This window comes from Drosophila novamexicana, unplaced genomic scaffold, assembly GCF_003285875.2.
Source record: "Drosophila novamexicana strain 15010-1031.04,08,12 unplaced genomic scaffold, DnovRS2.1 tig00000564-arrow-pilon, whole genome shotgun sequence".
Lineage (NCBI taxonomy): Eukaryota > Metazoa > Arthropoda > Insecta > Diptera > Drosophilidae > Drosophila > Drosophila novamexicana.
In genome coordinates this window covers 840,243-856,414 of record NW_020824810.1, presented here as the reverse complement: position 1 = coordinate 856,414, position 16,172 = coordinate 840,243, and the positions used below count along the sequence as shown (strand labels likewise).

The window sequence follows — 16,172 nt, the reverse complement described above, 5'->3', positions numbered from 1 at the left end:
CTGTCGCTTTTTCTCTCTGTCACTCGCTTGCTATCTGTCTCTTTCTCGGTGTGTCTCCTTATAGAGTTGCGTGTATTTTCAATTTAATTTACTAGTAAGCCCACGTCCACACGTCTCATGTTTGCTGGACAACCTGTGCGGTAAGCGGCGGGCGGCAATTCATGGAGTCGGGGCGTCCGATTTGCTGCCGCTGCTCAATTTCAATTTGGCATTGAGGCGTAAACTTGAAAAATGTCTGTGATTTATTGTATGTATAAGAAGATTTACTTTCAATCTTTCACTCTCTACAAAATGCGAAACATAAAGCAGACTACGCTGCCATAGACACAGCAGCAATAGCAGCCTGACCCGCATCTTTGTCAGTTTGTTGAGTGTGCATGTCTGCGTGTGCGCGCGCGTGTGCGTGTGTGTGTGTGATTCGAGTTGGCTTGCTCTGACTTGCCTTTCATCAGCTTACAATGGAGCCCCAAGCTGCCTGGAAAATGCGCAGGCAAACGGTGGGCTTAGACACTGTCTCAGGCTTAGCTAGATGTTGCTTTGTTGTGTAGCAGGTTGGGCAACCCTAAGCCCTAAACGTTGCAAGCACAGTGGCAACCTTGACGTGTCTTGTTGCCCAACACTGCGTTGCAGTGCTGCCAATTCAGCTGTTTTATAGCTTATTCAACTGTTGAAACTAACTTCAACTGTTGAAACTGGCAGCTGCTTGCAATTCTGGCTTTTTGTGTTCAACTTGTTAGCTTTTAATTTATTTAGCTGTTTTACAACACTGTGCAGTTATTTCCATCGTGTTAATTTAATTCAGCTATTATTTTCGCTTTTTTAAACACTAGCCTAACTTTTTGTAGCGACAGCTGTCAACACTGGCACTGCCTTGACGCGGGTCACGGTTCGGAACACGCTGCTCGGCAGTTGGGTCTCCGTTTCAATTAATTGAAAAATTGTCGCTAGCTGGCACATTAAATTTACGAGAGCATATTCCAATTAAAATGAAATTAAATTTAGTTAGACGCTTACCCCGTCCGGTATGCATTTGGGCGTGGCCGTTGAGCTGGGCGCACAAAACTCCTGGAGCACATCCTGAAGCTTGCGGGTGGAATCTGCAAAAAGAGAAATATAAATTATGTAGAGCTTGTAAACCGGCTCCAAGCAGCTGCTGAGCATGTAAATGCCGTGTAAATAGCATGCAAGCATATATTATTTTATTTGAAAAGTCGCTCAATGCCTAAACTATGTGTTTTGAGTTTTCGCTAGTTTGTGAGTCGGTTTTGCAGGCATTACAACTGCAGCTGGGTGCTGCGTCAATTGCCACAGTGGCGCCACAGTTTAATTGACGCCTCAAGTGGGCCAAAGGGCAAGTGGAGTGTGGCATGTGGCATAGGTGAGGCGCAGGTGAGACAGACAGTTGCCGACTGCAGTTGAGTTGAGTTGAGTTGTGCAGCCAGCGCCCAGGTATAATTAACTAATGGAAACAAAGTCGCTTTTACTGCGTGGGCTAGCCACAAGCAAATATTCAGCACTTGCAACACATGACAGCTGGCTGCCTGATGCCCCAAATTGCTGCAGCTGTAAGATTTTTCTTTTATTAACCTAATGAATGATTTAACAACAGCTGGGCCACTGTGTCTGCCGCTCCTCGAGCTGCACTTGAATACTTCATGCAACGCAACGCAGCTGTTGTTGACACTGCGTTTCGGATGCCAGACACAGAAGAGCACTCTGTGTGTGTGTGTGTGTGTGTGGCAAGTTGCAAGTGGCAACCAGAGCCAGAGTTCGCCTGCAATTGACAGTCTCTCGATTGTTATTGCTGCTGAAAATTCTTTTAATCACACTCACAGCCAGCTGAAATTGGCAGCAATTGCAGCCACTGTCTTGACATTAGCCGTAGCAAAATGTTGACAAGTTGTTCTCTAAGCGGTTTATCTTCGAAAGCCAACTCTCTATCTAGTGCAATATACAGCTCAAAGGCTGCTCAGCAAATCCAGTATAAAGGTAACTACTTTGTAGAACGTCAAGCGGCTTTGCGCAGAGCCTGAACATTTTGCTTGCCACAAAATTCCAGTTACTTTATCCGAAATGCAGCCTGTGCGAGGAAAATGCGCTGGATTACCCAAGCAGACACAACAGCAAAGCATCTCAAAAGCTGTAGCCGAAAGATGGCAAGCATTTAAGCTGAGTACACACGCATTTCCATCCAGGCATCATCAGCTGAAGCAGCATTTGAGCTTTCCAAGGCCACAGAGCATTACCTGACTCCTGCGGTTGCAGGTTGCAGCTTGTGGCAATGCGATTTAAATTGCAACTATTTGTATAGAATGGAAATAAACAAGCGGCTAACGAGACGCCCAAGTCAATATATTCAACTAAAATATAGCTACAATATTATGGAAATTTATATGCTAGCACAGCTTTTAATTAAGCTGCGGTTGCAGTTTAACTAAGTGTGATAAAAAGCTATTGAAAAGCCGTCAGTAGTCTGTTTTAAATCTCAGGCAGAGATTGCAAAAAAACCAAACAAATGGGAAATTTACATTTAAATGTTAAACTATTTCCTTTCTTCATTTAAATACATAATCAACTCAGTTTTTCATTCAAAATAATAACAAATTAAATAAGCAATCATAGAAATGAAACATTTTTACTAAATTTGAGCCGACTACTTCACTCTCGTTAGTCCGACGCTTAGGCACCTAAGCCACGCAGGCCGATGACGTCATATCTAATATGTATCCGTATAGCTCAACCTTCTCACTCATCCGAAACCCGACCGCTTATTACCCTCTCCCACCCAAAAGAGTGCGAGGCCAATTTAAACTTTCTGACTCTTACGGCTGGGGCTGTGCGTTCATCAACAATCTGCCAGTCAGACAGTTAATCAGTCACTCAATCAGTCAGTTAGTCAATCACTCAATCACACAATCAGTACAAACCGTTTTGTATATGGAGATATATCAGTTGCATACAATTTAAGCTCTCAATTTGCGTCCAATCAATTTCCGCAAATAAAATTTGTGCGCAAATTGGCAAAAGCGCATATTTTAAATATATATATCTATCTGTACATATTATTATTTGCGTTGATATTAATATGTGGTTAGGAGGAGGTTGCACTTACATGACGCCAATTCCTGCAGCTGCAAAAACTCGCGCGGCGATAATTTATCCCATTTGTGTGCAATGCCAATATTCATGTTTGCCTGAAAGTATGCAATAAAAATAGTGACAAATTGTAATACGCTGCTGGCGAAAACAACAACAACAACAACGACAACAATAAACAACAGAGCGAGTCTTACAATAATGCGGAATGTGTGGCATAATTTATTGAATTTTGCGCTGGGCAAATGCGAAATTATTTACTCGCACAGACATTGTCTGTGTGAGAGTGTATGTGTGTTAGTGTGTGTGTGTGAGTGTGAGTGTGAGTGCGAGTGTGTCTGTTTCGCTTGGGACGTGCCCCCTTTTGCTAGCCAATCAAATTTGTGTGTGTGTCGCGGCTAACTGCTGAAAAGTGTTGGCGCAACAAACACACACAAGCATACACACGCACACACACACACACACTCGCACTTGCCAACTCGTTTGTATTTTTAGACAATCCCCAATGGACGTCACAACACTAGAAAACAAGGCCCATTAGCACAGCAAACGCACTTCGGTGCTAAAAACCCAGTTAATGTACGACCTTCCCCTGCCCCCTTTTTTTCTCGCAGTGTAGCCCGCGTGTATTTGACGCGTCATCAGCCCGCTGATGATCATTAGCTTAAGAATAATTATGCTTGGCTCTGATAGACGCACGTTAATCGATGACCTCCCTACTACCACTGCCTACCCCACTTTAGACTCTAACCCCTCATCTCTGGATATGGCCTGCCCGCTTGTCATGGCTATGGCGTCATGATGCTCAGCTGCCTTTCAGCTTGGGCGCATGTCATTTGTATTGCGGCATTTGTATATGTGTGTCACACACAAACACACACACACGCATACACAGCCCTTGGAGAGGTGGTAATTGGCCTCCCGCAGCAAATATTAATATATATATATATTTATATCATTTTATTTATTTAATTTGGTGTATTTATTTGCATTTGTATTTTGCCTGCTCTCAATTTTTGGCCGCAGCGTTTATTTTTGTACTCTTCGGTCTTTCTGGCATTTATTCATTTCACAAATATTTTTATAAAGCTTTTGTGTCCGAAACAAAAACTGTGGCGCATTTATTTTTAGGCCACTATTCCAAAAACAAAACATAACAAAACAAAAATATAAATTGTATCAACTGATTGACTGAATTATCATCAGGTTGGGCATTTTTGTCTTTGTCACGTCTCATTTCGCGCTGCTCTAATGCCTACACTCAATAGACAATAAAAAAAACAAAGAGAAAACAATGTTTAACAGGCACTTAAATGCGTTAGCATAGCGACCCGGCACACACACACATGCACTCAATAATGACAATAGTCATTATTCACAGCTCACTTGGCTTCCCCTGGAGAGAGGTGGGTTTGGGGGCGTTGGCGGGGGCGTGTCGGTAGTGCCTCGGCTCCTGCTGCTGCCTCTGTCTGACGTATTTCAAAGTTTTTACAACGTTGCCAACTAATGAAAATGCTAATAAAACTGTTGCATTAAAACCAATAAATAAACCATTGCCAGGCGGCATACGTGGCGTATGCGCAACAATAACGCGCCTTAATTGCGGCGTTAATGTTCAGTGCAGTCAGCAGGGGGCGGCAGGGCAGGGCAGGGCAGGGGAGAGTGGCAAGCAATTGGCTGACGCAGCAAATGAAACGCAAAATCTAGCATACAAATAGCACAGATTTTCCATGCTCAACAAAATGTCCGTATTCCATCCTCTTTCTGCTACTCGACTCTCGGGTGCTTGAACCCCAAACTTGGCTCAGCTCAGAAAGCTACACTTACTTTCGTTTATTGATCGTCGTGACGACAGTTCAACGGACCTTCAAGTGGTGCGAGCTGCTATGCTCTGGCCATTACAGGCCCATTGGCCATAAAATATTATTAGATTATGCGTTGTATTCGCCATTCTGAGCATGTAATTCGCATACAATAAGCATCAGAGACAGCGGCAGCGGCAGCATGGAAAATGAAATGAAAATGGCTTTCACTGTGTTTGTCCTTTTTACGAGCTGTCCGTCTCGCCCCAGTCCCCGCTCCGCGCCAGTCCCAGTTTTGACTTTTTGTTTGATAAAATGTATTGCATGTACAGAAAAAAAAAACTTGCTGCTTTCATTGTTCTAGCCCAGCGAAAATGGCCATTAAATCTAAACACATAAATGTCCAACACAGCAAACATATTTTATGCCTCAAAATTCAAATGTTTTTTTTTTCAGCTCTTAAATTTGAGCTGACCTTTTAAATGTTTGAAACTAAGAAATAAATATTCATGCAGCATGTTTATAAAACAAATAAGACAAATATTAAAAGCCATCTCGTTTTCTTTACTTTTTGGCCCTATAAAAACAATAAAATGGCATTAAATAAAACGCGAGCATATTGCGAATTTAATGACTTTGCGGCAGCGTTTCATGCTCTGCGGTCTGTGATTGAGCTGCGAGCCCATTTGGCCGCATCAATAACAATTTGTTTTTGTCAAATTGTGCCCCAGGCAGAAGGAAGCATCTCCGACCCCATAAAGTATATACATTCTTGATCAGCACCAATAGCCGAGTCGATCTAGCCATGTCCGTCTGTCTGTCTGTCCGTCGGTCAGTCTGTCCGTCCGTCCGTCCGTATGTATAAGAGCTAGAGACTAGAAATTTTAGATGTAGGTGCTCCTAGTGCCTGCGCAGATCGGGTTTTTTTCCGATAATCGATAACTTACTCCGTTTCCAAGCAATCGATAAAAATCGATATCGATATCCTGTTTTTTGGGCAATTTTGGTAAATAATAAGAGCTAGAGTCACCAAACTTGACATATAGCTTCTAAAATAGAATATATATATGCATTTGATGTTGGAAGAAGAGAAGACTAGAACCTCTTACTTGTTTTTATTTCACGCAAGCTGCCTGCAGTTAAAAGTTGTTAATTTCAATGCATATCAAATGCAAACACAGCTCGAAAATAAAACAGAATTCAATCAAATACCATTGACATTGTTAACTAGCCCAGAACATTCAACGAATTTAGTTATTTATATTAAACATAAATATAAACGGATTTCAACTCTAATTCAGAACACTTTAAAATTTGTATGCCAAGAGTTATGGGCATAAATAAATTGATTTAGTTCAATTCGATCAACTTTTGACTCTGGGGACTTGGCTAGAAATATGTGTTATTTGGCATAGTATTTAATATTGAATTATTTACATTTTTTTGTTGCTGCCTTTCCTGTGGCTCATGTGCTGAAATGCAAAATATTTGCAAATCTACATTGAATTATTCATTGCAAATCAATTGCTGTCAAGCGGCAAAAAAACATCTCAATAAATTATTAAGTAGCGCCAACTGGAAAATAGCAACAAGAATTCCACCTGCAGGCAGGTGAGAAAATGCTCGACTAGATGATGCTGTGCCATTATCTAATTATAGGCATGCCTGCTGTCTAAATATATAACAGGGATATCGTATAATCTATTCGATTGCTATCAATGCCGGCTGTAAGCAGGTGGGGCGTGCTAAGCTATGTGATACTGTGGAATATTCTAAGAAAAGGGCTAGCCAGATATTTAACAGGGTATTTTATGAAATCGTTTTACCAATTGCTGCTACCCATTAAATATTCCAGCCGTTGGGTAATGCTCGACTATATGATGCCGTGGGAAATTCTTGATCAAACAGGCCTTCTATCTGCCTGCTGTCTAAATATTTAGCAAGGTGCTTCGTAATTTCTACAAATGAAACGGTAGGAAATGCTTGACTATATGATGCTGTTGGAAGTCCTGAAAATAGTTCTAAACGGAGCCGCTCTATCTGTATTCTGTCTAAACAAATTAGAGGGTATTTTGTATTTCATCAAAGCTATAAGTTTAGAACAGTTCATGTACATTCTGCTGCATGCGTTTTCATATCACATTTTTTCGCTCAGTGTACTCATGCTTTTCCCATTTGATTTTGTTGCGTTTTCTACATTCCCACATTGCGAATTATTTGCTTAACATGCGAGCATGTATTTGCATTTATGAAATTGACATTACTGTTTATTAGCTCGTGTGTGTATATATATAAATAGATATGTATAAGCATAAGCGTCACATACATTTGATTTTCTTTTAGCTGAGTGCACAGGAGCCAAAGTGTATTTGAGGTTTGGCCCCTTTGGGAGCAAGGGGCATGGGGCATGGGAGCAGGGGCATCATCTTCCGGCTGGCTGCATGGTTAAGCAGATGACAATATATCATGGATTTATGCCACGTATTTTTCACACACACACGCACACAGAACTTTTGGCATGTTCATGTGCTGCTCATATGTTTTGTTGCTGCACTTTGGGGCTTTGCATGTGGTATAGCACGCTGTTAAACGGCTTAAACACAGCCATAAACTGTCAGTTAAGCTGGCTCTGGGTGTGGTTCCTGGCTGTGGATCTGGATCTCGCACTGCGGTGGATGCCTTCAGCAAATGGCCATGACACGAGCCACGGGGGCGTGCCAGCCGCTTTTTGTTTGCCGGATGTCAGAGCACTAAATAAACAAGTCGCAAGTTCGTCCAAAAAAAAAAAAAGAAAGAAAACTGAGTAAATGAAAGAAAAGTCTACGGCAATTAAAACTGACCATGGAGGTGGCATAATGTTGCAATTGTGTTGTCTATGAGTCGATGAGAGAGTCTATGTTGCGCTCTCTGGCAAATGGCGAATAACCGCAGGAAACGTGTTTAAAGCAGTGCATATCTATTGTGACTCTTTGTGCTGCTCCGCTTCCGCTTGTCAGAGCTGGCAGGACGTGGGATTAGCAGCAGGAGCTGAAGGAAGCCCTGGCAAAGCAGCGGGCGCAAAAGGCGCATTGTCACTGTTATTGCGCTTCAGCTTAGCTGCTTTATTGAACACGCTGGTCATGCACAATCAGATGGCGACACAGGGCAGACAGAAGGACAAAGCTGGCGGGGCAAACAAAACGACAGAGCCGCCCGTGCAGACAAAGAGCCTGCGACATTCTCAGCAGCCAGCGACCGAGTGCTCAAGAGCAATTGAATCAAATTTATTGTTCATATCCGATGCCGTTGTCCATGCAGTTTAGCTCCAACGTCATTCTCCAGCTCCGCCTATCCGTCTGTCCGTATATTCGTCGTCTGCCGCCTGTCGCCATTGTCAGTGCTGGCATGTAATGTCACGTCCTGTCTTTACGAGGATGAAGTGCAGCAAGTATGACGGCGCAAGCAAGTTTTTCAAAATGAAAAATTAAATATAAATGGGATTTGCGCGTAAATTTTTCCCTAAGTGCCGGCACATCGACGCTTCACCCATGAAAATGTCAACAGCCAAATGCAGTTTGGCGAACGGAAAATAAAGAAAGACTAGAAAAAAAGACAAGCAAAAACCAAAAACAAACTACTGAGAATGAGCAGTAAAACGTTGCAGTCGGGCGTATTCGGCGGCGCCATACTCTGTTCACAGGCAGAGGCAGGGTGAGTTCTCTGAATCTCTGAATCAATCACCTTTAAACTTTGACGGAAATTCATGCCAAGCTAGGCGAGTCGAATCCCACATGGGATACTACGTGCATACCCTGCACTCATTGAGAATGGTTAGGATGCATCTTTTGCTCCATAAAGCATATATATTCCTGATCAGAATCAACGTCCGAGTGGAGTTAGCCAAGTCTCTGTCTGTCTGCTCCTCCATCCGTCTATGCCTCCTTCCATGCGTCGATTTGTCCGTCCATCCACAGCCGAGTTGATTGATTCAAGTGTGCCTGTTTGTCCGTCCGTCTGTTCCGTCCGTGTGCCCCACCCTCCTGTCTGTCTTGCCTTCCGTCTGTCTCTCCGCGCGTCTGTCCATCCGTCCGACTGTCCCTTCTGCCTTCCCTCCATTTGTCCATCCATCAACAGCCGAGTAGATTAAGACATATCTGTCCGTCTGTCTCTCCTTCCACCTGTCCTTCCATCCGTCTGTCCCTTCCTCCTTCTGTCCATCCTCCCGTCCGTCTGTAGAAATTAATCAATTTTAGAGGTTATACGACTTGCAAACTCTTAATTTTCCCGCTTCGATCAATCAAAATCATCGATAACTTGACCCATTCCCCGAAAAGCGATAAAAATCGTTATCTTTATCCGGTATTTAGAATATCTCGCAGCTTATAAAAGCTAGAGAATCCCTCGTATGGCATACATAGTTCCGGAATATTTCACTCTTTGCCTACCTTTTCCTCTTCTCCCCGAAATTGTAAGTAGTCGCCAGGTAGAGGCTCTCACCGGGCCCTTCCTTCTGGAGCTCTCGGCAGCTATTCGGGCGTTTTATACCCTTAAGCAGTATTAATCAGCATGAGCTGATATTTAGATTTATGCCACAGCTCTTGCACGTTATTGGGTTCAATTTCAAAGCCTCGTCTTAAAGTGTCCAAGTACAATTCCAATATACCCATCTCTGTGCGCTGAATACAAACAAAAAGGCAAACAATGAATGGAGCAAAACAAAAAAATCGCAACTGAGATGTGAAAAACTTCGCTCAATTTGCTTTTGTTTGCTTTTGGTGGGTGCCTTCTATTGTTGTTTTTTGTTTTTCGAATGAAATGAAAAAAAAGAGCGAAGAAATTAGTGGAATTTGTGCTATTTTTAACGGCAGCAGGAAGTGCACTTGGCATTGTTAAAGTTGCCATTCAAGAGACGCGTTTCTTGAATGGACTCGGTTAATTGTTGTTAATTAGGCGTCTAAACTGAACAGTTGCCAGTTGACAGGGCAGCCCGGTCGGGGCAAAGTCTTTAATTGTATTTGGACAAAAACAACCTTCAAGTACTTGCCTCGAATAGCTAATGAATGCTTGGCCAAAAATAGCAAACGGTTTGAAAACAAATTCCGACTCAGAACGGAAGCGAATGCAAAATTGTGTAAAATGGACAAACCGGCGAATTGCCTCGGCCTGAAAATAGGGAAATGGCATCCAATAGAAAAAAAAGAGAGCCGGAGCAGCAGACTATGTGCTAAAACACATTTCCGCTTGGGTGTGAAATTTTCATGAAGCCTTTGCGGTTTGCCTTTTGACTTTTCACTTTTCACTTTGATCGACGGCGGACAGTTTCCAATGAAAATTGATGCCAGCAGCTTTGCCGTGCGAGTGTGTGTGTGTGTTGGTGTGTTGGTTTATTTATGCGCGTATACGTGTACTACTGAAAATAATTTTTAAACAATAAAAACAGTTTTGTCTTCGATAAACAGAAAGCGTGGCGGGCATCTAAACTGGATGAAGACTTTTCGATGGCCCCAGTGCGCGTTATAAAAATAGATAAACAAACAAACACACACACATACGCACACACACAGTTAGAGCGACAGACAGATGGGCAGACAGACAGTCGAACTGACTGGACAGCGAAATAAATCGAGCGGCAGCCGCATCAGTTGGCGCATATAAAAATACAAAATGATCTTATGGCTAACCTTAGGCATTTGCCAAAACACCTGCCAGCAACAGGCAGCAGAAGCAGCAGCAGCAGCAGCGGCAGCAGCTGTGTCAGTCACAGTCATTAAACGAATGCTGTCAAGTGTGGAGAGAAGGGCGCGGATTTCAATCGATAGAAATAAAGAAAAAGAATCTACTCGATTCACCCGAATGTAACCCTTCACACGCCCAGCCAAGCTTTACACGTTAAAAATTCTTATCAATTAACCATCTGGGATTCAACTAACAAATTAGAAAAAAATGTTTTGAACAAGAAATATGTTGCTAGATTGAGATGTCAAATTGATTAAAAGTTTGAAAATTGGCCTAGTTTTGGGTGTGGGAAACTTGGATCCTAATTTGTACACGAGTTCGGACCAAAAATGACGTTGCCAGATTTAAATGCCAAATTTTTCTAGAGGCAAAACCATGAGTAAAATGCCAAGCCCCATAAAAATCGGAACAGTTTTGACCGAGTTACGGATGTGGGAAATTTGGACCCATGTCTATATAGGATTTTGGAGGTGATGATTTTTACATGAGTTCGGACCAAAAATGACGTTGCCAGATTTAAATGCCAAATTTTTTTAGAGGCAAAACCATGAATAAAAAGCCAAGCCCCATGAAAATCGGTAGAGTTTTGACCGAGTTACGGATGTGGGAAATTTGGACCCATGTCTATATAGGATTTTGGAGGTGATGATTTTTACATGAGTTCGGACCAAAAATGACGTTGCCAGATTTAAATGCCAAATTTTTTTAGAGGCAAAACCATGAATAAAAAGCCAAGCCCCATGAAAATCGGTAGAGTTTTGACCGAGTTACGGATGTGGGAAATTTGGACCCATGTCTATATCGGTCATGATTTTTACATGAGTTCGGACCAAAAATGACGTTGCCAGATTTAAACGCCAAATTTTTCTAGAGGCAAAACCATGAATAAAAAGCCAAGCCCCATGAAAATCGGTAGAGTATTGACCGAGTTATGGATGTGGGAAATTTGGCCCATGTCCATATAGGATTTTGGAGGTAATGATTTTTACATGAATTTGGACCAAAAATGATGTTGCCAGATTTAAATGCCAAATTTTTTTAGAGGCAAAACCATGAATAAAAAGCCAAGCCCCATGAAAATCGGTAGAGTATTGACCGAGTTACGGATGTGGGAAATTTGGACCCATGTCTATATAGGATTTTGGAGGTGATGATTTTTACATGAGTTCGGACCAAAAATGACGTTGCCAGATTTAAACGCCAAATTTTTCTAGAGGCAAAACCATGAGTAAAATGCCAAGCCCCATGAAAATCGGTAGAGTTTTGACCGAGTTATGGATGTGGGAAATTTGGACCCATGTCTATATAGGATTTTGGAGGTGATGATTTTTACATGAGTTCGGACCAAAAATGACGTTGCCAGATTTAAATGCCAAATTTTTCTAGAGGCAAAACCATGAGTAAAATGCCAAGCCCCATAAAAATCGGAACAGTTTTGACCGAGTTACGGATGTGGGAAATTTGGACCCATGTCTATATAGGATTTTGGAGGTGATGATTTTTACATGAGTTCGGACCAAAAATGACGTTGCCAGATTTAAATGCCAAATTTTTTTAGAGGCAAAACCATGAATAAAAAGCCAAGCCCCATGAAAATCGGTAGAGTTTTGACCGAGTTACGCATGTGGGAAATTTGGACCCATGTCTATATAGGATTTTGGAGGTGATGATTTTTACATGAGTTCGGACCAAAAATGACGTTGCCAGATTTAAACGCCAAATTTTTCTAGAGGCAAAACCATGAATAAAAAGCCAAGCCCCATGAAAATCGGTAGAGTATTGACCGAGTTATGGATGTGGGATTTTTGGACCCATGTCTATATAGGATTTTGGAGGTGATGATTTTTACATGAGTTCGGACCAAAAATGATGTTGCCAGATTTAAATGCCAAATTTTTTTAGAGGCAAAACTATGAATAAAAAGCCAAGCCCCATGAAAATCGGTAGAGTTTTGACCGAGTTACGGATGTGGGAAAATTGGAGCCATGTCTATATCGGATTTTGGAGGTCATGATTTTTACATGAGTTCGGACCAAAAATGACGTTGCCAGATTTAAATGCCAAATTTTTCTAGAGGCAAAATCATGAATAAAATGCCAAACCCCATGAAAATCGGAATAGTTTTGACCGAGTTACGGATGTGGGAAATTTGGACCCATGTCTATATAGGATTTTGGAGGTGATGATTTTTACATGAGTTCGGACCAAACATGACGTTGCCAGATTTAAATGCCAAATGTTTGTAGAGGAAAAACCATGAGTAAAATGCCAAGCCCCATGAAAATCGGAAGAGTTTTGACCGAGTTACGGATGTGGGAAATTTGGACCCATGTCTATATAAGATTTTGGAGGTGATGATTTTTACATCAGTTCGGACCAAAAATGACGTTGCCAGATTTAAATGCCAAATTTTTCTAGAGGCAAAACCATGAGTAAAATGCCAAGCCCCATGAAAATCGGAAGAGTTTTGACCGAGTTACGGATGTGGGAAATTTGGACCCATGTCTATATCGGATTTTGGAGGTCATGATTTTTACATGAATTTGGACCAAAAATGATGTTGCTAGATTTAAATGCCAAATTTTTCTAGAGGCAAAACCATGAATAAAAAGCCAAGCCAAATGAAAATCGGTAGAGTTTTGACCGAGTTACGGATGTGGGAAATTTGGAGCCATGTCTATATCGGATTTTGGAGGTCATGATTTTTACATGAGTTCGGACCAAAAATGACGTTGCCAGATTTAAATGCCAAATTTTTCTGGAGGCAAAACCATGAATAAAAAGCCAAGCCCCATGAAAATCGGAACAGTTTTGACCGAGTTACGGATGTGGGAAATTTGGACCCATGTCTATATCGGATTTCGGAGGTCATGATTTTTACATGAGTTCGGACCAAAAATGACGTTGCCAGATTTAAATGCCAAATTTTTCTGGAGGCAAAACCATGAATAAAAAGCCAAGCCCCATGAAAATCGGAACAGTTTTGACCGAGTTACGGATGTGGGAAATTTGGACCCATGTCTATATAGGATTTTGGAGGTGATGATTTTTACATGAGTTCGGACCAAAAATGACGTTGCCAGATTTAAATGCCAAATTTTTCTGGAGGCAAAACCATGAATAAAAAGCCAAGCCCCATGAAAATCGGTAGAGTTTTGACCGAGTTATGGATGTGGGAATTTTGGACCCATGTCTATATAGGATTTTGGAGGTCATGATTTTTACATGAGTTCGGACCAAAAATGACGTTGCCAGATTTAAATGCCAAATTTTTCTGGAGGCAAAACCATGAATAAAAAGCCAAGCCCCATGAAAATCGGAACAGTTTTGACCGAGTTACGGATGTGGGAAATTTGGAGCCATGTCTATATCGGATTTTGGAGGTCATGATTTTTACATGAATTTGGACCAAAAACGATGTGGCCAGACTTAAATGCCAAATTTTTCTAGAAGCAAAACCATGAATAAAAAGCCAAGCCCCATGAAAATCGGAACAGTTTTGACCGAGTTACGGATGTGGGATTTTTGGACCCATGTCTATATAGGATTTTGGAGGTCATGATTTTTACATGAGTTCGGACCAAAAATGACGTTGCCAGATTTAAATGCCAAATTTTTGTAGAGGCAAAACCATGAATAAAAAGCCAAGCCCCATGAAAATCGGTAGAGTTTTGACCGAGTTACGGATGTGGGAAATTTGGACCCATGTCTATATCGGATTTTGGAGGTCATGATTTTTACATGAGTTCGGATCAAAAATGACGTTGCCAGATTTAAATGCCAAATTTTTTTAGAGGCAAAACCATGAGTAAAAAGCCAAGCTCCATGAAAATCGGATGAATTTTGACGGAGTTATGGGTGCGTGAAATTTTAACCAGTGTCTATATAGGATTATAGCGGGTAGAAATACTCGACAGGCGCGGGCCTATCCAGTCAGCTACTTCTGCTCTTTAATAATTAATGAGTTCAGCTTTGTCCTTGGGCTAAGACAATTACTGCATGTATACTAAGGCCTGGCATTCAAGCCGGCATGCTAGTTCAATTGCCTATAAAACTGTGTCGCTTAGAAAAACGCAACAGCCGAGCAGTGTAAAATACTGCTATTATTACTGCTGCATTGAATTCAACATAAATCTGGTGCTGTGCAGCAAATTATTAAATGTTAAAACAGCAATTTGCCATTTGCTGCAGATATTTACTTGGGCCGGAAAAGTGGAAATCATGAAAATCTCGAATGCACGGCGTCCAACGGATGCTGTGCAGTGTGCACTTGAGAATGGCCGGTGAAGATCATTAGTCATGAGAAATGGCGTCGATTCAATTGCTAGCCCGGAGCCATACAGGACGTGGAGGATGGATGGTGGCGGCAACTGTAGATAAACTAAGTAAGTAAGTTGTGTGGCAAATCGAAATCGATTCGGCTTGCAGCGATGCTCCAATCCAACAACAATAACAAACTGAAATAGAAAAAGCACTCGGCTGCCCCCCAAAATACACACGAGCAAGCAAACACGCACACACACATACACACGCACACACATGTACACACACAGTTATAGTTTCTATATGGCATATCGTGGCCAGCATGTAGCACTCATCGCCAGAGCAGGCTCTGACGTCAGAGCTTGTTTCGAGCAGCTGGAAAAACCGCAACGAAATTGGCCAATGAAATGTTACAACAACGTCAGCACGAGATGCTGCTAGAGATGTTCAAACGGATTTGTCTCTGGCCACTGATTATTTTTGTTATTATTTTGGTAATATATGTATATTGTGGGCGATGTGATAAGAACCCATTAAAATTGTTGAAGAGGAGAGGTTGGAAGCGTTATGAACAAAATGTATCGATCGATTGTCTCTTTGTTCAGCTTTCTTTGCTTCCGATATCGATATAAATATCGAAGCGCGTGTTCTTTTGAGCATATATTGCATATTATAGGAGCTAAAAACACCAGACTTTATATATGGGATGTTGTGTAACATATCCAAGGTATCTTCTTGTCGCTTACGCTCTACAAGAGCAACATCACGTAAATACGTAAATATTTCTTTTGGAAATTATTTGTGCCAAAGGCAACAAATCTTGGAGGATTTTTTAGTATAGACAGGGTATCCCTTAGTCGATTATTTTCGACTACGCAGGGTATCTGCTAGTCGTTTTACGCTCGACTAGCGCACACTTATTTATTTTTAAATGTCACGCAGACAACAAATTAGTTCTGTGGCTTTTTGAGTTGTAAGCACAGGGTATCTGCAAGTCGGCTACGCTAAAGTAGTGCACGCTTTTATTCGTGGTAAGCGTGTGTGTGTCTATGTGTGTTTATTGACATGAAGTCGAGTCCACGTAGAGCGCTCAAATTGGGTCTTGCACTCATATTTTTTATTTTTTTTTGTCAAGCTACGGGCACGCTACCATGAGAGATTTCTTCCATATTCAAAGCACAGCCACACAGCCCGAAAGTAGGCAATTAGTTTTTTTTTGTTCGCCGCACGCGAAAGGCTTAGGCCTAACCCGGCTCAAGTGTCCACTGCGTATACGCAATGCGATGATGGGAATGC

The 16,172-nt window shown here is 41.7% G+C and overlaps 1 protein-coding gene across 1 annotated transcript in view; it reads right to left on the bottom strand.

Moving 5' to 3' along the window:
• Positions 1-16,172, bottom strand: part of LOC115762425 (diacylglycerol kinase 1) — a 51,199-nt gene that overhangs the window by 27,234 nt on the left and 7,793 nt on the right. The window contains exons 3-4 of the mRNA XM_030704621.1: positions 3,113-3,194; positions 1,015-1,097 (exon numbers count right to left, since the gene is read on the bottom strand). Coding sequence (XP_030560481.1) covers positions 1,015-1,097; positions 3,113-3,188 — 159 coding nt within the window. The 5' untranslated portion in view covers positions 3,189-3,194. The remainder of the gene's footprint in view (positions 1-1,014; positions 1,098-3,112; positions 3,195-16,172) is intronic.